The sequence below is a fragment of the Ursus americanus genome, chromosome 18, assembly GCF_024610735.1.
Source record: "Ursus americanus isolate L20-20 chromosome 18, mUrsAme1.1.p, whole genome shotgun sequence".
Classification (NCBI taxonomy): domain Eukaryota; kingdom Metazoa; phylum Chordata; class Mammalia; order Carnivora; family Ursidae; genus Ursus; species Ursus americanus.
The window spans coordinates 8,069,879-8,090,470 of NC_142144.1; the positions used below are offsets into that span (position 1 = coordinate 8,069,879).

Here is a 20,592-nt window from a genome sequence, read left to right on the forward strand (position 1 = left end):
CCCAGTGTGTGCAAACCGAGCGGTGAGCCCCAAGGCACATGAAGCAAAACCCAGCAGAAGTGCGAGGAGAGACCAACCCACATTCACAGTGGGGATTTCACACTTCTCTCTCAATGATGGATAGAACAAGCGGACAGAGGGTCAGTGAGGCTGTAGAAGACTTGAACCACTCTATTCGACAACTGACCTAATTGACATTTGTGGAACACTGTGCCCAACAACAGGATGTGGTTCTCAACCCCATCAGTGGGCATCTGTGCGGGCGCTAAAACGAGAGTGTAGACATGCAGTTACTGCCATGGAAGACGTGCCTGCATGTGGACGTGACCTCGCTTCTGGAAGGCCCCAAGGAATCTGGACTTTGCTAAGGCTGAACGTTGTCCTGGGTATTACTTAGCATATTTTATTGAAATCAGAGTGGCTGCTGCAGAATCTTCCAGAAATTCTCCCCACTGCTCTACCCTGGACCCCACTGCACTTCCACTCCCCTACTCCCCAGTCCCATTACAAGGCTTAATGGAAAATGCCAAGGTGGGCACATGGTGGGACTGCACAACCTGGAAGTGAACAAGGCAGATCACGGAGGGGGAAGTGTGATGTCCTGCTTGTATGGAGTGATGCGAGAAAGGATATGTGTCGGGAGGGAGATCTTTCAGGATAGAACCAAATTCTTAAAAGAAGTTAACTTTGGAGAGGTACAGCTGTGAATAATTATTGTATCATTTATCCAAATAAATGAATTAATATTTGTAAAGTGCTTAGGGCAATGCCTAGTAGACAGTTAACTGCTATAAATATAATTATACTAAATAAATCTAGGTTTTTCAATTTTCCTACAAGAAACATGTATTACTTATAAAGTGGATAATAAAAGTAATCTGTAAAAGACTTCCAGCTCTGTTAAAGTCAATAGAAAAAGAGATGCTTTTTTGTTGTTAATGAGATTCGATGACTAATGATCCAGGGGACTGAGGCCAAGGAAGGAGCCAGAAATGACCTCCAAGTGCCAAGAGGAAGCCTGGCGGACCATGAGAAAAAGGAAATCAATAGATGTTCATGGCAAGGCCCAGTTTGTGGGAGGCCTACTTTAGGGAAGGGATAGGAAAATGCCCTTCTCAAACACGCAAAGAGGCCATGACCTGATTTTCTGAGTCAAATCTTTATTTGGCAAACAAAGCTCCTTCCTGATAACACAGCCACGTGAGAGGAGAAACCAGGGACCACCCCCCAAAAGCATCTCCTCCAGAAAACGAGGAGTCAAGAGTCCCCCTCCTCTGCTGTTGCTTTTGCGGCAAGATGGAGATGGCCTGTGGAAGATGGACCACAGGGCAACAAGGCCCCTCCAAGATGTTCCCTCCTCCGGAGTTGCATGGGGGTGGCGGGAATTGGGCCCAGTTGCTGGGAACCTCATACCCATGGTCCGGTGGGCTGTAGAGAGCGGGTAGGAAGGAAGGGCCCTAGAGGACAAGGCTCCAAGCTGCGGTCCTGGATTCCAGCTCCCTGGGGACAGGCAGGGGCTCCAGGCTCTGGCTGAGGCCCAGCTTGGAGTCATAGACAGGCTCTGGAGCCCAAAGCCGGCCCTGCTAGGAGGGGCAGCCACTCACGAGAAGGGGTTGTCATCGCCCCTCAAAATGGGCTGTGATTTGCTCCAAAGTCTTTCCTTTAGTTTCAGGGACACAGGACAGAGTGAAAAGGACACTGAAGATGCAGAAGGCGGAGGCCAGCCAGAAGGCGCCGTAGGGCCTGAGCACTGCCTGCAAGGAGAGGGAAAGGCCTCATGTGGACACCGCAGGTCAGGGGCCCTTACGTGACCCCAAGCTGAGGCCGCAGCCTGCCTTGCCCAGGCTCGGGGGAGTGGAGGAGGCTCTGGCCTGGCCATCCAGAAGCCTGGGCCAAGCACCACGCAGGGCATGGGTGTCCTGTGGATGGGGAAGCTGATGCTGCCAGACACCTGCTATCAAGTGACAGCTGGGCTCCCACCGCAGGGTCTGCTTCCAGGGCCCCCAGACCCACTCTCTACGCTCTGCTCTGGCCCTGCGCTGAGTTCTCTGCCTCCGGAGGAGTCTCTTCTTGGTGCCGGAGAGAACGGGTGCGCTCTCAGCAGGTTGAGAGGGGGCAGTGTGAGCACACAGGGCACTCGGGGCCCACCAACGTGGAGGGGAGAGCGAGCAGTTCCCTTCACTCAGAGCCTGGCCACCCTCCTAGTGCAGGCCCGGTGACCTCCCAGGTGCCAGAAGCAAAGCCCCCTCCCTTGTCAGCTCCTCCTTCTCTGGACCCGTCCCCCGCCTTCCCCAGAAGTTCTTCTCTCAGCCTCTCGGACACTGTGCACCCCGGGTCACTGTTAGGACCTTTACCATCTCCTCCCTCCTTTGTTGTTGGTCGCCCCACAGCTTCCAGCAAGTCATGTGCACCTCTCCGTCTCTGCCCTGGTCTTCCCAATGTTCCCCAGGGCAGCCCGTCTGAGTGCTCCAGGCCCTGCAGAGACTCCAGGCCAGCCCCAGGCACCCACGCCTCTCCCGGCCTGCCCCTCCTTGCTCTCGCCCAGCCTCCGGGTGCTCCGTTCTCTCTCCGCTGTCCGCTGCCATCCCAGTCTGGTCGTAAAGGGTACTCTGTCTACCTCACTGCTGTCTCTGGCTCCGTGAACAGACATGGGCAAGGTATGTCCCAGGAGACGTGAGGGGAATGAATGGTTGAACAGGTGGCCTGTCTGCTCTAGAACCATCCTCCCCTGTTGGCTGGGGCACCCCTGAGGCAGGATCCAGGTCTGTGTCAGTTCATCCATGTGAAAGTCGCAGGATGTTAACATGAACTGATGCTCCCACAACCTTAAGGGGAAGGTGCCGTCACCCTCTTCCATTTTTAGCCAAGGAAGCTGGTTCGGAGAAGGTGAGCAGTATACCCAAGGTCACACAGTGGGAAGTGACCAAGGTGGGGTGAGAGCCCAGGCCTGTCAACTCCAAAGCCAGGGCTCTTCCCGCACAGCCCTATATCCTGGCCCAGGTCCCCAGCGTCCAATGGCAGAGGCCAGTCCTGCTGTCCTTCTGCCAGAATAGCCTGAAGCCTCCCAAGTGGTCACAGCCTGGGTTCCTCACCCTTCCTGGCCCATCAGGCTTCCCCTCATCCCTGCCCAAGATGGCTGGTGTCCCAGGAGGGTGGCTTCTGCCTGCACACGAGGCCTTCTACAGTAAGAGTAATTCTAAAAAGCGCTCCCCACTGACTGCATGAGGGGGAGACCCCTGGAGCTTGCACTCACCATAACACTGCTGAACTCTTTTGTCACCAGGAAGGCCATGAACCAGTTAGTGAGGACACACACACCGGTGGCCATGCCCTTGACGTGCAGAGGAAAGATCTCAGACATGAGGAGCCAGGGGATGGGCCCCCAGCCCACAGCAAAGCCTGTGGGAGCAAGACAGGCATCAGAGCTCATCGTTTCCAGTTTGGGGCACCCAGCTCTGCACCTTCCTTCAACGACGTCTCAGGCCAGTCCCTCCACTGTTCAAATATCAGGCTTTTCTCTGTAGGACGGGGTCATGATGGGGCCTGCTTGGAGGGCTGTTTGGGGCGGGGGGGGTGGTTAAGTGAAAGGGGCAGAGAAGGGCTTAGCTCAGTGCCTGGGATGTGGTCAGAGCCACAGACACAGAGGTGGGGACCTATGTGATAGGCAAGGCCTGGGAGGCCTGGATGTGCTGGGAGCCGCAGGAGCCTGGTGGTGACAGGATGTCCTTATAGCACCCCCAACCTCCCCACGGACCCCCTTCTCACCGGCGATAAAGAGGCACATGCTGCCCACTGCCAACCAGGCCAGCCCCACGCTGGCACTGGCGGGCTCCATGGAGAGAGGCGTCAGGAGGTCCACGTGTGAGGAGTTGCTAGGGCCGCCCTGGGTCAGCTTGAAGTAGGCACCGAAGGCACTGGTGCTGAACACCATGACCACACCTGCAAGCGGAGGGTGGCAGTGGGCGGGGCCCGGGGAGAAGAGGACCGCAGCCCGGGCATGCGGAACTCGGGGCTGGAGTCTCGGTGCGGTGTGGCCACGGTACTGTGGCCTGGGTGTCTCTGAGAGGGCAGCAAGCGCTGGTGCCTGGGAGCCCAGACTGGCAGCACCCAGCCCGGTCCTGCCAGCCCCGGCTTAGACCTTGAACCGCAGCAGACTCCGAGAACCTCTTGGCGGCAGAGCCTCCCCGGCCCGAGGAGCAGGAGGGGTAACTGTGGCAGCAGCCCGGGTTTTAACCCCCACACGGATCGTCTCTGGATCCTCACCATGGCCCCCCCGTTGCTCCCATTTCATACGGGGGAAACTGAGGTTCAGAAAGTCACTTGCCCTAAAAGACCACAAGCTTCCGAGTCACTTCCCCTCTTGGGTCCTCAGTTTCCTCATCGTAAACCGGGGCCCTGACGGTGCCTGCTTGGAGGCTCACGGCAAGGGTTCAGGCACGTACGGTGACGCTGTGAGCGCAGGCCTGGTCTGGAGCGAGCGCTCGGTAAGGGCGCCCGTGAGTCTCGGCCTTTTCTCACAGGTACTTGGCTGGCCTTTTCCTGCTGCTGTGCGGTGGCCTCAGCAAAGACCCTCCAGCCTGTGGTGGGGAGCCTGGCCCACGCCACCCCACTTTCACAGGGCCAACCCCTGGCCCTCGGGCCTTACCTGACAAGGTCAGGAGCAGCCTCCGCCCAGCTCTGTCCATGATGAGGGCCGCCATGGCCGTGAATAGCACCTGGATGACGCCCACGATGACCGAGGCTAGGCTGCTGTCCTGGGGAGATGGGCCGAGGCGGGTCAGGCAAAGACCCCGGGACTAGGCGTCCAGATGAGGCAGGCTGGGGCGGAGGCCTCTTTACCTTGAACTTGGCCTCCTCAAAGATGGTCTCTGCATAGAACATGACAGCATTGATCCCTGACAGCTGCTGGAAGGCCATCAGCGAAATGCCGATGATGAAGGGCTTGTAGATGCCGGGATGCCTCAGCTGGGCCGGGTGGAAGCCCTGCTCAGATAGAGGCCGGGGTCAGCGCTCCTCCCTCCGCCCTCCTGAGGGGCCTGCTGGCTTCGAGCCCCGTCCTAAAGCCTGGTCAGGGAGTGAGCCTCAGCTCTTATCACCTGGGCCTCGTGTCCGAGACAGGTCCCCACATCACTTTAGCCTCACCTTTTGTAAGGTGACAAGATCCTCACCTCCCTGTGCCCCCTCCTGATTTGCTGGGGGAACCAAGAAGAGATTATATGGGCACAAAGACAGGGGCTCCAGATTCCCACCCGCCCTGGGCCTAGGTCTGAGCTGAGCGCCTCTCCTGGTGCCGTTGAATCCCTACCACCACCAAGCACATGCTAGGACTCCCATCTTACAGATGAAGAAAGGAAGGCTTAGGGATGTGAAGGGCACACAGCAGGTAAGCGGCAGAGACTCCGTCTTCTCCCCTGCCCTACAACACCCCATTTAAAACTCCAGTTCCTCAACTCTGCACCTGGGTTTCCCTGTGACCCAGCCGGAACTTTCTCTTCCTGGAACAGTAAGGTCAAGGCTAGCGCCCGGCCAGGTAGTGGGGCTCCAGCAGGCCTTTGCTTGCTCACACACAGGACAACGCCCCCACTCGTGCCTCCCCTCCCCGTGTGTGTATGCACAGCCTTGGGGACAGGCTGTGCTGGCCTCCCTCGGCTGCAAAAGGGCCATATGTCGCTGCTTCCTACCTCCCCCATCCCCGCCCTGCCCGGCTCTGGCTCCCAGCCCCTCACCTGGTGCTCAGCCCCGACAGGGGGCTCCTCCCAGACCTGCTCAGAGCCCCACAGGAACTGCATAGCGGCCGTGGCTTCCTGGCGCCTCTGCTGGCTCAGCAGGAAGCGTGGGGTCTCAGGCATGTAGCACATGAGCAGTAGCATGAAGGACGCAGGCGCACAGCCCAGGACAGCCAGCCAGCGCCACTCCAGGACCCAGCCTGGTGGGGGGGCGGTGTCAGACGTCAGAGCGGAGGGGGCCAGGCTGGATCTTATCAGGGTGTGCCCGCCCTCTCACCAACCCCAGGGGCTCAGCTTGAAGGGTGGGGGCCTCACTACCTCTGTGTGGCTACGCTCGTGTTTGTCACCAATACTGTTGCTACCGACTGTGGTCGGTAAATATTGTAGAAACGCTCGTGGGCACATCAGGATGCTACCTCTGCTCGGTGAATGTTTATGTGCAGTTAAAAACAGAACGAGGCACTCGCTCTTTGTCTAAAAGGGAGGGGAGGGAGAGTAAATATGCACAGACTCTGGGAGGCCACCAAGAAGCCGGCCAGGTTGGCTCCTCTGGAGAGGAAGGGGGACAGAGTGGGAGAGACTTTTCATGGAACGCCAGTGGATCAGTAGTCACAGAAACTGGTCAATGAACGTGCTGGTTAGGACGAACTGGAGGTAGTTCTGCGGGCATACTGACACCCATGTGTCTGTCCCAAGCGTCAGTGTCTGTGTTTGGCAGGGGCTTTGGCACTCCGTGGGGCCACCAAAGCAGCCAGACTGCTGGCAGGACTCTGAATTAGAGTCTGGATGGTAAGTGGGCAAAAATCAAAGAGCCCAGACCAGGATGTCGCCAACTCTGAAGAACCAGACGGCACAAACTCTGGGCCCCTGAAGCTCCTGTTCCCCACTGGGTCTCAGGACATCCCTTGATAATTCTCATTAACAGCCTTGGACTAGGTGGGGTTATCTCCACTTAAAGACAGGAGTAGTAAGGCTCCCTGGGGCAGTATGACTGGGCCAAGGTCACACAGCCAGTACGTGTCCCCTAACATGGGACTGTCTGATGTGAAGCCTCTCTCTACCCCAGTTCTGGTGAAAACATGTCTGCCTCCGGAAGCTTCCTCATGCTGACCCCAGCTCTGACCCTTGGGTCTCCTAGAATCCTCCTCTTTCACACAGCAAATCCAGTACTGGTATTTCTGAGAGACAAGCTTGGGCCCTCCAAGCTCCAGGGCTGAAGAGTTTTAGGGGTGTCCCAGTCACCCCTTGAATCCTGTTTTGTCACTGCGCAGTGAGGTACTGACCTAACCAGTCAGCTCCCACCCTTCAACCCTCTCGGAATGGGCTTTCAAAGATGAGGACATCACCTTCTCCAGCTCTCCCTGGAATGTAGTCACAAGACCCACATGTCCCAGGGGCTCCGGCAGATGGTCTGTGTGACAGGCTGTGTGACCTTGGACAAGTCCCTTGACCTCTCTGAACTTCAGGGTCTACACCTATAAAATGGCCACACAGCCATTAATGGGGATCAAAAGAGAGGCTGTGCAAGTTACCTGCCAGGTAGGCCAGGAGGATGCCTGTGACGACCATCAGCTGCACACAGGAGCCCAGCAGCCCCCGCACTCCGGGGTAGGAGATTTCAGAGATATAGACCTGTTGGCAGTGAAGAGGAAACTGTACTCGGGACGGAGAGTTCTTAAAACTGAAAAGCCTCAGCCATTCAGAGTTGAGGAGAGCCTCAGTGGGGGGCTGCTGCAAGCCAGGTGGGCCTCTAATTGCAGGTCCCAGGTCAGCAAAGCCCACTGCATGCCTCCCCACCTTTCCAAGTGATCAGCAGCGGGTGTTTTAAAGGGGACTGAGGATATATACATGGCTTGCTGATTGTGTGTGTGAGGGGGGCACAGAGCTCTTCAAACTTTCATTTCATTGTATGACTACCCTTGATAAAATGCAGGTTTTGATGCAGTACGTCTCGGGTGGGGCCCAAGATTCTGCCTTTCTAACTAGCTCCAGATGACACCCGGGCTGCTGGGCCAAGAATCACACTCCCAGTGGTGCCCTTGGAGTGAAAGCCAACTCTCTGCCTCAGTTGCTACCAGTGACTGCCACTGCTTCCTCTGGGCTCAGAGGCCAGAAAGGTCTTACCCATACTTCCAGGTTATTCTGTACCTTATGCCCATGGCTAAGGTGGGTGAGTTTTCGTCCAGTAACAGAACCCAAAACATAAAATCCGACTTGGCTGCTGCCTGCTGCCCAGCAAATGCAGGTAAAACGAGTGGTGGGTGCAAAGGGATGACCAGGGAGACTCGGGGCCACTACTTTCAATCTTGACCAGGTTGGCATGTGGGTGGTTGACCATCCAAACCCCATGGCCAGCAGAACCAGCAGTTCAGTGGTCACCCTGCAGTTTCAGCTGCCAGGGTCCAAGCCCTTCCGCAAGCCATGCCAGGGCTATGTGTGCAGTCTCACTTAATCCCCACAACCACTGCACGAGGTAAGGCCATTGTTCCCATTTTACAAGGGGAGGAAACTGAGGCACAGAGGTACTCTGCCCCAGTAAGAGACAGACCCAGGATTTCACCTAGGTAGACGGCTCCCAAGTCAGCCCGGACAGTGGTGCATGGGAAAAGGGAAAGAGAGAAGAGGGGAAGCCGCTGGAGGACCGGTTCCTGAGTAGTGAAGGGGAACAGTAGAGCCCAGCAGCCTTTGCTGCCAGGACAAACCAGAACAGGATTTTCCTGCTAAACTGTAGTCAGCGGTCTGAATGACAATGGGAGATCTACGCCTTATTGTAGGCTTCTGTGACCATCCACAGACGGCATCTTATTTGTAGAGCAAAAGAGACACCTGGTTAAGTGGCACAGTCCTGGGTTCGAGTAATAGCTTCACCACTGACTAGTTGTGGCTCGACGAAGGGCTTCAGTTTCTGAAGCTCACTTCATCTGTGAACAAGGATAACAGCGGCTCCTTCCAAGGCCCGTCGCGGGGGCGAAGGAAGATAAAGCCGGGAGGGGCACGGTGCCAGGCACCCAGGAGGCCGCAGCCAGGGAGAACCGCGCCCCCAGGTCCGCTCCTTCCCGGTCCCAGGGCACGGGGCTGGGGGACACTCACCGGGGCTACGAGCGAGGCAATACCGCAGGCCAGGCCCGTTAGGAGGCGGCCCCCGAGCAGCATCCACACGTTCTGGGCGGCGGTGATGACGGCAAAGCCGACCACGAAGGGCACGGTGCAGAGCAGCAGGCTCAGCTTGCGCCCGGCGCGGTCCACGAGCCAGCCGCCCAGCACGCCCCCAGTTGCGGCGCCCAGGGTCACGATGGCCTGGGGGCGGGGCGACCGCAGGATGGAGCCGGGGAGCCACAGGGCCGCGGCCCAACCTCGCCCTCAACCCCAGCCCCAGCAGCCTTCTAGAAGAGGGGATGGTGACCCCCCGCAGGAGAGCCGGGACGCACCCGGCAGAGGGTCTCAGTGCCCGCCCGAAGCATGGTAAGCGCAGGGGCCCCTCGCGCGTGGGGTGGAGGAGGAGGGGCCCAGGCGGGCTGGAGGGTGAGCCCGAGGCCTCACCCCGAACCAGGAGGCGGCGGCGTCATCGAGGCGCAGGGCTGGGGACGCGGCGCGGCGCAGGCTGGGGATGGCCGGGGAGCTGTAGCCGAGCGCGAAGCCGAAGCTGAGCGGGCCCAGGGCGGCGGCGAAGGCGGCGAGGAAGACCCGGCGGCTGAGGGGAGCGCTGCGGGGACAGGGCGGCGGGTGAGCGGCGCCGGCCTGGGCGCAGCAGGAGGGGCGAGGCCGCGTCCCGGGCCCGGGTTCCCCCGCCCGCTCACCTGCCGCCGGGCGGCCCCAGGAGCGGCTGTGTCTCCTCCGGGTCCTCCGGCGTCATGTCTGAAGCCAACGCCTGCTTGGTCAGCTCTGTTGCCTGAACTGCCACGGGTCCCGCGAGTGCAGCCGGCCCCGCCTCTCACGGCAGAGCCGGCCAATAGGCGGGGGAGGGGCGGCTCTGGGGCGGTATGAGAACTGCCAATGGGAACGCAAGGCGTGGTTATCCTCTGCGCTAGGAGCCACTCCCCAAATCAAGGCCGACCAATGGGAGCAAAGAGCCGGTTAGCGACGCTCACTGGAACCGCCCCTAGGACTAGGCTAGCCAATGTTTAGGTGGGGCGGAGTTTGTATGTGGGCCTGGAGTTGAACCATCCAATAGGAGTGTGGTGCGAGCCTAGAGGCGGGATCAGAAAGCCGCCTCAAGCGGAGCCAGCCAATGAAGGTGGAAGGCGGGGATTCAGGGGCTTCTGGAGCCGCCTCTCAGTCTAGCTTCAACCAATGAGGCTACCAGCTGGACGAAGGTGGAGCAGGTGCGCGGCGCAGCGCACTTCCCGCCCGGACTCTGGGCAGTAGCAGCCGTCCTGCCTGGTCAGCTCTGCAGTTCCTGCTCCGCGTTAACCGCTGCCATGGGACGGGGGTTGGACGCGCCTGGCCCAGCTTAGCCCACTGACAGCCGCAGGAGGAATGTCTCCAAACGATTTTCCTGGGCCGCTGTCTTTCCTCTCGGAACCTGGGCTGCTGGGGGCGGAGGCGTGGACCTGCGCGCCGCAGCCCACCTCCGTGCGGGTCATAACTCGGAGCCCACAGATTGCTGACAGCTACGAGCCGACAACCAGCAGGACCTCGAGGTGCTGAGGACCTGTGTTGGGCAGCGCCCTCATATGTGTGACTGATCTGGGCTAAAATGGTGAGCCCCAGGCTCCCTGTTAAACTCCACTCACTTCATTGGTCATCCTGACTGTTCAATCTTCATCTTAACACCTGCCATCTTTGAGTCTCCTGCGGGTATTAATAGCCAACTTCTGGGCGCCTGGGTGGCTCTGTCGGTTAAGCGTCTGCCTTCGACTCAGGTCATGATCCCAAGGTCCTGGGATCGAGTCCCACATGGGGCTCCCTGCTCAGCGGGAGTCTGCTTCTCCCTCTGCCCCTACCCCCCACCCCCTGCTCGCGCTCTCTCTCAAAAATAAATATTAAAAAAATAGCCACTTCTGCATGTGTGCACCCAGGTGACTGCTGGAGATAGGACCATGTCAGGACTCTGAAGGATCTTGCCATTTGTACCCAGCCCTTCTCTGGATGAGGCAGCTGAGGGACAGTGCTGTGTAATTCTTGAAAGAACCAGGGCTATGAGAGTAAGAGGTTTGGCTTCTCATCTCTCTCTGAGCCTCTATTTCCTCATCTGAGTGGGGATGACAGTATCTACCTTCTGGGAGGGTTTTAAGCAGAGGCCATGTACGTGAAAGACCAAGCACGTGTGAAGCACTCACATGCTAGCCCATATGATTATGGAGGTTGTTTGACCTAGTGCAGCTTCCTGATTGTACTATCTTTAAAGACAGGCAACCCCGCCCCTCTATGCTTCCACAGCATCTTGTGCTCTGGTTATAAATTCTTATCTCAGCATTTATCTCTGCTGTGTGATCACTTGTTTACTCCCCCCCCCCCTTAATGGATGTACCTCTTCCTCCACACGGTGGGCCCTCGGTCTTTGCAGAGTGGACGAATGCCTCCGACTCCACGGGCAAAGTGCTGCAGTTACACAGTGGGGTCACTCAGCCAGTGGGGTAGGCAGAGGGGCTTCTGTGGACAGGTTGCTCCAGTGAACCCACCTAGCACCAGCCCTCCGAGCCACAGGCCCTACAAACCCACTCCCGCCCTCTGGCTCGTGGTATCCCTCCCAAAGGTGCAGCAGTCACTTCTTGGCCTTCGTAAGTAGATATTGCTGCCCGAGCCGCCTCTGACCCCCCTTTTATGAGCCAGTCACCATCGATTTGATTAATAGGGTCCACCTCTTGCCCTTTCTACATTCACTCCTCAGATGTGTGACCCTTGTCAAATCATGGGGCAGTTCTGATGCTTCCAATCTCTTTGGAAGAATGTTCTAAATCACCCTTGGTTTTTTCTATTCCAGGCAGAGAAGCAAGAAACTCCAGAAAAAAAAAAAAAGATGACAGAAAGAACACACGGACAAGCTTATAAAGCTTACAAATTAGTTTAACATGAAAAACACCAGTCAGCTCCAACTGACACAAGGAACTCAGCCTGACTCTGTATGGTGGACAGGGGAGAGGGCAGAGCTCTGGGGTCAGAGATCTCACAGTTTCAAATCACTGTCCCTTTCTGAGCCTCAGTTTACTTATTTGAAAAGCAAGAATAATAAAACCTAACTCCCGAGACTTTTCTTGAGGTTGAGATACAGCGTGCGGGGGATCTTGTGTTTCCCCCAAATATGAAAAGGGGCAGAAGGAAACACAGAGGAGGAACGGCCATGCTGAGGACAGCGAGGGTCTACCTGGCTACACCTACAAAGCGCCGTCTGCATTACTCTCGCCCTCTCGCCATCCGCTGAAGGGAACCAGGCAGGCTTCACAGGGTCCAGCGTGTTGGGCTGGTTCTTGCACAAACACCACACAGGCAGTTGTGCAACAGGCAGACAAGGGAGCTCTCCTCACAGTGTGTAGGGCCCATGAGGAGGGAGGACCCAGACTTCTGTAAAATCTGTCAGATCAAGGTCATGTCAAACACAGCTCTCTGCACTCCCAGAGAAGCCCTGCAGAAGGACCCTCAGGGATGCTTTCACGGGGGAAAGCTTCAAGTTTCTTTTGGTGGGTAATATAGGTGAGAAGAGAGCTAATAAAATGGAATCCATCAGACTAAAGCCAAAGGTAAATTACCTTCTTCATACAGATCAAAATTTTTACAGTGTCGGTGAAACTAGGTTTCCCCCTTTGATCTCCCGTGGCTAGAGGCTGACATTTCACGGTTTCATTCGCACTGGTCAAGCCCACATTTTCTTCTCAGTTTGAGGACGGAGCAACAGGAGGCAGGTGATGATAGGAGGACAATCACTTGGTTCACGTGAAAGAGCAAAGCAGACCTGAACATGAGAAGGGAATTTGAGGATGATTTTGGTGGTAAGGAGTGACTATTGCCTGGCTACATGATTTCAGAGTAACAATGAAACCAAACAATCTTAAGACTTAACAGGCTCCTACCCCTTTCTTATTCTTTGTGAGACACAAGGAGGGAGCAGGAGTTTCTAAGAACTAACCATTCAGCTTTTCTCAGAAGTCTACAGGCAGGGACACAGCTGGTTCCAAACTCAGTGAACCGAAACAGCAACAGGGGCCAAAGGTGCAGGAAGAAAAGTTATTTACAATAAATTTTAAAAGCAATGGCTTTTCTTTATAAAAGAAACACATTATGTGACAATAAATCAAAACCGTAATGAAAAAATAATTTTTCCATCTAAGTATATAAAATATAAGAGAAGGTTGCAGTAAATAAGAATGAACATTATTGATTTATTCAAAGTTTCAATCTAAAACCTCAATGAAATCTACCACCTTTATTACAAGGGGACTGATGGTTCCTGAACAGAAAGAAACAAAGGTCAAGAAGGATGGCACCGGACATTGGAGAAACCCAAACCGGCCAGGTGTGCAGAAGGTTTGGTCCAGTAGATCATGGGTGGGCTAAAAGCCACATTTTGTTGAGAAATGCTGTCAGAACTGGTTAAAGAGTAGAAACCTCCATAAGAAAATTAAAGATGGCAAACTCGATCCGGACCCTGTTTACTTCAGGTCAATAATGTCTTCATCCGAGAAAGCTGTGAGCTGAAAGGGGCTGCTGCCCCACACGGGGCTGCCTTCTCTGTCCACCACAGGGTCCTGGTCAGAGCCTGTCGAGTGGTAGCGCCCCTCGGGGTTGGCTTCTGGAGCAGAAGGACTTTCCAAGGAGCCCGTGGTGATTCTAGAAGAGAAAAGTCACGTGAGGGATCCCTGGAGAGTACTAGTGACCTGGGCCCCTTCCGTCAGGCAGTTTCCTGCTCATCTGAGCTCATAAAGCCTGTCTCCCCCACCCCCCACCCATTGGGGGGGAAAGGTGGGGACATGCAGGAGTCACCCCCACAGAGCGTGGGGTCTGCAGTCAGCCAACCCTACCTCATGGGCTGTTGGGTGTTTTAAAGGCCAGTGGTGACACATAGGAAGTATTTGAGGTGGTTTTTTTTACCTTTCTAAAGGACAAATCTAGATAATGTCATTCTCTGCCTAAAACCCTCCTGATTGGGGCTCCCTGTGGCCTGAGGATAAGGCTGAAAGTCCTACCCACAGGACTACAGACCACAGGATCTGGCCCTGAGGACCCTTCTGCCTCCTCCCAGCCCACCCCATCGCCTGGATTTCTCTTGTACTCAGGACACTCTCTTGATAGCTGCAAAACCAATTTGACTAAGTTCAGGGAGTTCACTCGTTCAACAAATGCTCATTTAGCCTGTGAAAGCCCCCGGCCCAGCCTTTGGCCGCAGAACAGGCCATGCTGTGCCGGCTTTAGGGCCTTTGCCCCTGCTGTTTGCCTCATTCCTTCTAATTCGGTCAAAGCTTGGCTCAATGCCACTTCCTCAGAAAAGCCCTCTTGACACCCCTCTCCCAAAGCAGAACTTCCACCCACCTTAACCCATCACTTATCTTTTTAAAAATTTCCTTACAACACTTGTCACTACTGGAAACAATTTAATTTGCTTAATTGTTTACGGGTTTATGGTCTGTGTCTCCACACTAGAACGTAAAGTCCATGAGGGTAGGACTTGCCACGCAGTAGGGGCTCAGTTTATGGGATTAAAGCATCTGTGAGCGCTACCCCCTCTCGGCCAGGCTAATGCTTACTGGATCTATGAGATCTGGCTCGGCCTTTCCTGGTGTTTGAGACCCTCCCTGCTCCAAGTGTGGGGTGGCCAGCACTCCTCATTCCTCTGCATCACCTGCCACCCCGAATGCTGCAATTCTTGGGGTGTTCTTGTTGGCCTTCCCCCCTGGCCTGTGGATCCCCTGAGAATGACCTTCATATCCCCGACACCCAGCTCAGTGCCGGGTGCTCTAAGAATGTGTGTTGAATGAATTAATGGAGCCTGGACATGCGCCCCCTTAGCTCCATACAGGAGCTTGAGGGACACAGAGGCTGCGAGGGGACGAATCAGTGGGATTTAACAAACGTGCATTGGCATGGGATACGGAACGGTCATCCAAAGGGCTGTACCTGTTTCTATTCCCACCAGAAGCATTAGAGCACCTGTCGCCCCTACTGAGCATTTTCATTTAAAAATATCTCTGTCAGGGGCGCCTGGGTGGTAGAGTCAGTTAAGCATCTGACTCTTGGTTTCGGCCCAGGTCGTGATCTTGGGGTTGTGGGATCGAGCCCCACCGTGGGCTCCATTCTTAGCTCGGAGTCTGCTTAAGATTCTATTTCCTGCTGCCTCTGCCCCTCCCGCTCATGCTTGCTCTCTCTCTCTCTCAAATTAATAAATCTTAAAAAAAAAAAATCTCTGTCAATCTGGTGAGAAAAAAAAAGAAAAGAAAGTAAAAAAGGAAAAAAATCTCTTAATGTATTTTTATGAGCATTTGCTGAATTGTAACTGAGGTTGCCCCCTTTCCTGGGCCCCTCCCTGGGCCAGCCTAGGGGCCCTCAGAGAGAAGCTGGATGCTGTCTGCCCATGGCATCATCAGTCAGCAGAAAGGGCCTCATGGCAGTGCCGTGACCCAAAGGGCGACCACCCTGAGCAGGGACGGCTGGGGATGGCCTCCTATACCTGTCACTGCTAGTTGATCTTGCTGTCCCTGGCTTGGGGCCTCCTTGGCTTTCTTCTAATTGCTTCCGGGTTTTTGACTTGGGCTTTGGTGCTCCTTCTGGCCTGGGTCCACCTTCATCAGAGAGGCCTGGATTATGCGGGAGAAGCACAGGTCAGAGGGTTCCTACCACTAGGCTGCCATGGAGATAGAAAATGCCCCTCCCCCCTTTTTTCTTGGTTGGCTATTGGTGCATTATTGGGATAGGGTCAGGAAGTGTTGATAAAGTATATATTTTAAAGTAATTGGTGTTCTTGTTGGCAGAAGGTTTTTTTCCTGATCCTAAAGAATATATATATATATATGGAGGGAGGGAGGGAAGGCAGGAGGGAGGGAAGGAGGGAGGAAGGGAGGAAGGGAGGAAGGGAGGAAGGGAGGAAGGAAGGAAGGAAGGAAGGAAGGAAGGAAGGAAGGAAGGAAACTCAGAAGGGTCTAGAGGAGGAGAGAAAATCTATGATCCTACCACTGGAAACTGTAATTCTCCAACTCCGAGGCTCAATTTCAGAAAGCACAGTGGTTTGTGAAACAGTGGCTGGCAGATCAAGCTTTCACGGGGAATAGTGGGTTAAAGTAGCAACACGCATACTTTGAAAGCACAATGGAAGGCACCAACTTCTAAGACAGACCGATTTTGCCGAGTCAAAGCCGGCCCGGTCAGGTGGCCTGCATTCCGCCCCAGTTGTCCGGAAACACGACTCCAGGCCAGGGGTGCCCTAAAGTGAACTGTCCTTGCAGTTTTAGGCCCTACAGGTCCCAGTTAGGTTTCAAACCAGTTCTTAACTGGTTTAACACATCACTTCCTTTTTCTTCACTTCGTTTTCACCATTTGGAACAAAAGTTTTTCTAGCAGTCTCGCCTCTGCACGACCATCACAGTGCTTTGTGCTTTTCCGGTCTGGTCTCCCATCAGTGTTACCGAGAAAAGGGTCTACCAAATATCTCAGGTCTGTGCCATCCCTACAGACCCGCCCTCATGGTCTATGGGCTTCGAGAAGCCATAACTGAATTGCACCATGAACATCAAAATCATGGTAAATTTAAACCTTCAAATACACAAATATAACACATTATCTGAGAACTGCAGGTTGTAAATCCTTCTAGACACTTTCTAGGAAATCCTACAAGTACAGATACTTATATTTTAAGAAATTGTGTCAGACTAGATCTCCTGTTTTGTAAACTGCCTTTTCTGCCCTTAGCCTGGTTTGGGCAGCCTTCCACACCAATAAATACAGACCGACACATCGTTGCTGGGGAGTAAACTGTATACTATTCCTGGGTGTAGCTGCGCTGTAATGGATTTATAATCCCTTGTTAAAGGGAAAGTTTCTTTTTTAACTCTTTGTTTTCGAGGATGATTAACATCCAAAGATGAAACCAGCTGGCCTATCTACAAACAGCGAGAACACAAAAACGGCCCGCCATTACCCAGCAGCTCCCTGCGTGTCCTGCTGGCTATTTCTTTAATCTCCATGCGGGACAGGGACAGGGAGTGAGTGACGGGAATGGCGGCGATGCCCAGGCCGATGGCCGTGGGAGGGGTGACGGCCTTGGAGACCAGAGGCGACTTCAGAGGTCGTTCGATGCTTCTGCCCACAAGGTTTCTGAGCGGAATCTTGTACAGATTTTTGGACGGAGTTTCACCTGAAATACGATTGAGAAAAGAACATGAGAACTTTAAGCAAACTTTGTACTATGAACAATGAGGGCGATTCGGTTCCTCAACCCAGTGAGCATGAAGGAAGAATTTATGCCGCATGCTGACCTCCCAGACCCCATTAGGAGCAACAGAGGGATGGTGCCTGAGGGCTTTGGTTTTAAGGGCACCGTTTTCACAGGTACGGGGCTAAAAATGCACCTGCTACCGGCTCTGCTCGCCCAGGAGGGGAGAGCCCTGGGAAGACAGACAGCTGCATCACACCCAGCCGCACCCTGCCTGCTTGGGGTGCCCTGTGCTTCCAGGGATAGGAGGAGTAACGACTGATGCGGTGAGCAGCCGGGAAAAGCACGGTGCTCAGAGAAAAGTGGTAACCACAGCAAAGGCCTCTGGGATTCGTGAGAAGAACCAGATGGAGCGAAAGCTGGGTGTGCTCTGTAGGTTTTAGGACTCTATCCTTTTGGCTATAAAAACCTACCAGATCATTAACATCCATGAAGGAAAAACACCTTTGCTGCGGCAAGTTGGAATCTCTAGCCCTCAACTCCCTTTTCCCCGTGTAATGGGCTTTTTTTGTTGTTATCACAGGTTCCTTTTTTTTTGTAAAGATTTTATTTATTTATTTGAGAGAGAGAGAGAGAGAGAGGGCACAAGTGGGGTGAGGGTCAGTGGGAGAAGTAGACTCCCCGCTGCAACCAATGGGGGCGCCTGGGTGCCTCAGTCAATTAAGCATCTGCCTTTGGCTCAGTCGTGATCCCCGGGTCCTGGGATTGAGTCCCACCTTGGGCTCCCTGCTCAGCGGGGAGCCTGCTTCTCCCTTTCCTTCTGCCCCTCCCCCTGCCCCTGTGCTTGGGCGACTATGGACCCTGTCTCTCTCTCTCAAATAGTCTTTTTTTTTTTTTTTAAAGAATGCAACCAATGCATTCAGAATGCAGGTTTTTTCTTTTTCTTTTTTTTCTTTTTAATAGTTTTAGATAGTGACTTGGTTAGGCAGTAATCACATGTCGATATTTGAGAATGATCTAGAGAAATCAGAATGGAGGGTTGCCTGGGTGGCTCAGTCGGTTAAGCGTCTGCCTTTGGCCCAGGTCATGATTCCAGGGTCCTGGGATTGAGTGCTGCATCGGGCTCCTTGCTCAGCAGTGAGTCTGTTTCTCCCTCTTCCTGTGACCCTCTGCCTGCTTGTGCTCTCTCTCTCAAATAAATAAATAAAAATCTTAAAAAACAGAAATCAGAATGGATTGGAAATATCTATTAATAAGACAATAAAATTGCACTTCACCTTCCCCCAGGGAAGAAGGGAACACTGGAGTATCTCGGCCTGGGGGTGTCTGAGGAGAATTGTGGGCACTGGCCCCCTTGGAGCTGCCTCCGGACGAGACCTCATTCACAGCAGTGGTCGCTGTGAAGTATATATCCGACTGGAATGAAAGAGAAAGCATTAGGGAGCTGCGTGGCTTAGAGCCTTGCACCCATGGTCCTCCTGTCATCACTGCAAAGCCCGCAACCGTTCTGGGCTTGGCCGCTCCGTCCTTGGGGCACGCAGTGTGGTAACGTGCCTGGGCAGGGGGCTTCCAGAGCAAAAGTCCTGCACCGCCACCCCAGGCCGTTCCTGGGTATTCAGTTCCTCACACTTTCCCTTACCTGCCTATTGATTCACAATAGAAAAGAGGCCATTTCCCACCTCTCTTCTGCAGACGCAAACCCAGCACACACCTGCCTAACAGGAACATCAGGCACGTGCAGTGTCAGACCCGCAAAGTATCTGGGATTCTTTTGGGTCCACTTACAGATGGGGACACAGACCATTCATTGACTGGTTCAGCAAACACTCACGCACACCCGCCCGGTGCTGGCTCTGGTGGGGACAGCAGGCGTGTGCTGGAGCCGGCTTATAACTGACCCTTGAGTGCCGATTTTCAGGGATTTTGCAAGTAAAACACAGCCATTATTAAACGTAAATAAATAACATTAAAAACAAAGGTACTAAATGTCAGAATTCAACCATTTCTCATTCTTTGACTACGTTTACCATGACCTATGGTCTTGAGGTTATTTACATCAACTTTCACACTGGAAGCTGGACACCCTAATGGTGGGACTATTTACACCATGGAAATTGGCAGGCACTACAGACCAGAGGTTGATTTGCTCTTTTGTTGACCATCTGGGCTTAACGGGATGGAGAAAATTTCTAACAGTAAAGACTGAAAGCAGAAATGAGTTGAAGCTAGTGTTAAAATTGAAAGAAGTTTTGGTTGAATGACCGGTTTGTATGAGAGTGAGAAACGGTTTAATAGTGGATCACGTATCAGATTGCATGACAGCAAGCTTACTGGAAAAAGAATTAACGCGCTGAGCTATAACTCGCAGCTGTAAAGTCAGGGTAGACCCGTGACCACGGCGAGCAAAAATTAACGAGAAGTATATTGTGAGAGACAACTGGCCTACTAGATTTCAAGATAAAAAGCACTGTACATTTTACTATTTGTAAATCATTAGCTATTTTAATTTTTCTATTGGTAAAATTTATAACCAACTGAGATACATGATTATGCATGTACACACACACCTACAACCCCCCCCCCCCCCAGAGGGCTTGTGGTTCAACCTTTATCAGCACACCCTTGGCGCTGTGTTAGTCCCGGACCCACTGACACACAGGCAGTCACCCACCCCCAAATGGGATTCATGTCAGGATGGAAAAGGCACCTCGGGGGCTGAGCGGGGGGCCAGCCGGGCCTGGCTCGGACAGGGCAGACTGTGTGGGGCTAACGCGGGAGGGGCTAAGACAAGACCTCTTGGATTGTGTGCCAGCGACAAAGGCACCTTGGGAAGTCATCTCCGTTCCGTGTCCCTCAGTTTTGTTCAAACTCTGTTTCTAGACATGGATTAGTCGGTTAGCCATATTTCACGGACCACAAAAATCCAGCTGAGGAAGGAAAGGGGCAAAGGAAGAATGTGATACCACGAGCTCTTCCTTTTCTGGACTTGGGCTGTCCCTTGGGGCCGCGGGGACCCCTGACCTAACCCAGGCTGATGGCACAGTCCTTCAGCCCAGAGCTTGGAAATTGCTACCAGCACCGAGTGACACTCTAACAAAACCAAGAAGGGGCGCCGGGAAGCCCGAGGGGGCCACACATGAAAACCCGACGGCGCGACTGTTGTGGATGTCCTCACTCTGGCACACGAGGGGCCTAACTTGATGAGACCGCGTCCGCGCCCTCGCGGAGCTCACGGGCTCGGGGCTCCCAACGCCCCTCAGACGTGCTACTTACCCTGGAGGCCACGAGCTGCAGCTGCGGCACGACCGCGGTGTGGACCAGGTTCCCGTTCACCACCAGGCGGATCTCCATGGAGTCGGTGGTGAAGGCCAGGAGGTACGGGAAAGCACACACTGCAAGGCAACGGGCTGCGTCAGCTGCCGGCCCGCTGGCTGGTGGCTCTCGAGGGGCCCGACTGTCCCACAGTTGCCCTCACTGCTCTGGAAACTTCCATCTCCCCTCCTCCTCTGTCTGCTTCTCTTCTTCCTCCCCTGGCACGTCCCCTGCTTCTAAGAGAGACTCCTTCCTGAG

The 20,592-nt window shown here is 54.3% G+C and overlaps 2 protein-coding genes across 4 annotated transcripts in view; both read right to left on the reverse strand.

Moving 5' to 3' along the window:
- Positions 1 to 1,140: 1,140 nt before the first annotated feature.
- Positions 1,141 to 9,672, reverse strand: SLC2A8 (solute carrier family 2 member 8). 3 transcript variants are annotated; one of them, XM_045790896.2, is made up of 10 exons: positions 9,524 to 9,671; positions 9,267 to 9,429; positions 8,817 to 9,023; positions 7,259 to 7,358; positions 5,727 to 5,926; positions 4,840 to 4,983; positions 4,646 to 4,754; positions 3,766 to 3,939; positions 3,254 to 3,399; positions 1,141 to 1,754 (listed from the first exon to the last, which is right to left on the reverse strand). In XM_045790896.2, the coding sequence occupies exons 1-10, from the start codon at positions 9,577 to 9,579 to the stop codon at positions 1,617 to 1,619; spliced, it is 1,437 nt and encodes a 478-aa protein (XP_045646852.1). In that variant the 5' UTR covers positions 9,580 to 9,671; the 3' UTR covers positions 1,141 to 1,616. The 3 variants fall into 3 exon arrangements, with proteins under 3 accessions (XP_045646852.1, XP_045646855.1, XP_087725485.1); XM_045790899.2 differs by lacking the exon at positions 3,254 to 3,399 and having other exon boundaries at positions 9,524 to 9,672; XM_087869359.1 differs by lacking the exon at positions 9,267 to 9,429.
- A 3,350-nt stretch (positions 9,673 to 13,022) lies between these two features.
- The window catches only part of GARNL3 (GTPase activating Rap/RanGAP domain like 3), a 141,901-nt gene continuing 134,331 nt past the window's right edge, over positions 13,023 to 20,592 (reverse strand). Inside the window, exons 26-30 of the mRNA XM_045790907.2 lie at positions 20,296 to 20,414; positions 18,300 to 18,438; positions 16,789 to 17,004; positions 15,325 to 15,451; positions 13,023 to 13,490 (exon numbers count right to left, since the gene is read on the reverse strand). Coding sequence (XP_045646863.1) covers positions 13,313 to 13,490; positions 15,325 to 15,451; positions 16,789 to 17,004; positions 18,300 to 18,438; positions 20,296 to 20,414 — 779 coding nt within the window. The 3' untranslated portion in view covers positions 13,023 to 13,312. The remainder of the gene's footprint in view (positions 13,491 to 15,324; positions 15,452 to 16,788; positions 17,005 to 18,299; positions 18,439 to 20,295; positions 20,415 to 20,592) is intronic.

Coding starts and splice junctions, on each gene's coding strand:
- SLC2A8 (XM_045790896.2), bottom strand. CDS start 9,579: ATGACGCCGGAGGACCCGGAGGAGACACAGCCGCTCCTGGGGCCGCCC. Junction 9,430..9,523: donor CTGGGGCCGCCCGGCGGCAG/GTGAGCGGGCGG, acceptor CTGTCCCCGCAG/CGCTCCCCTCAGCCGCCGGG. Junction 9,024..9,266: donor CCGCCGCCTCCTGGTTCGGG/GTGAGGCCTCGG, acceptor CCCCGCCCCCAG/GCCATCGTGACCCTGGGCGC.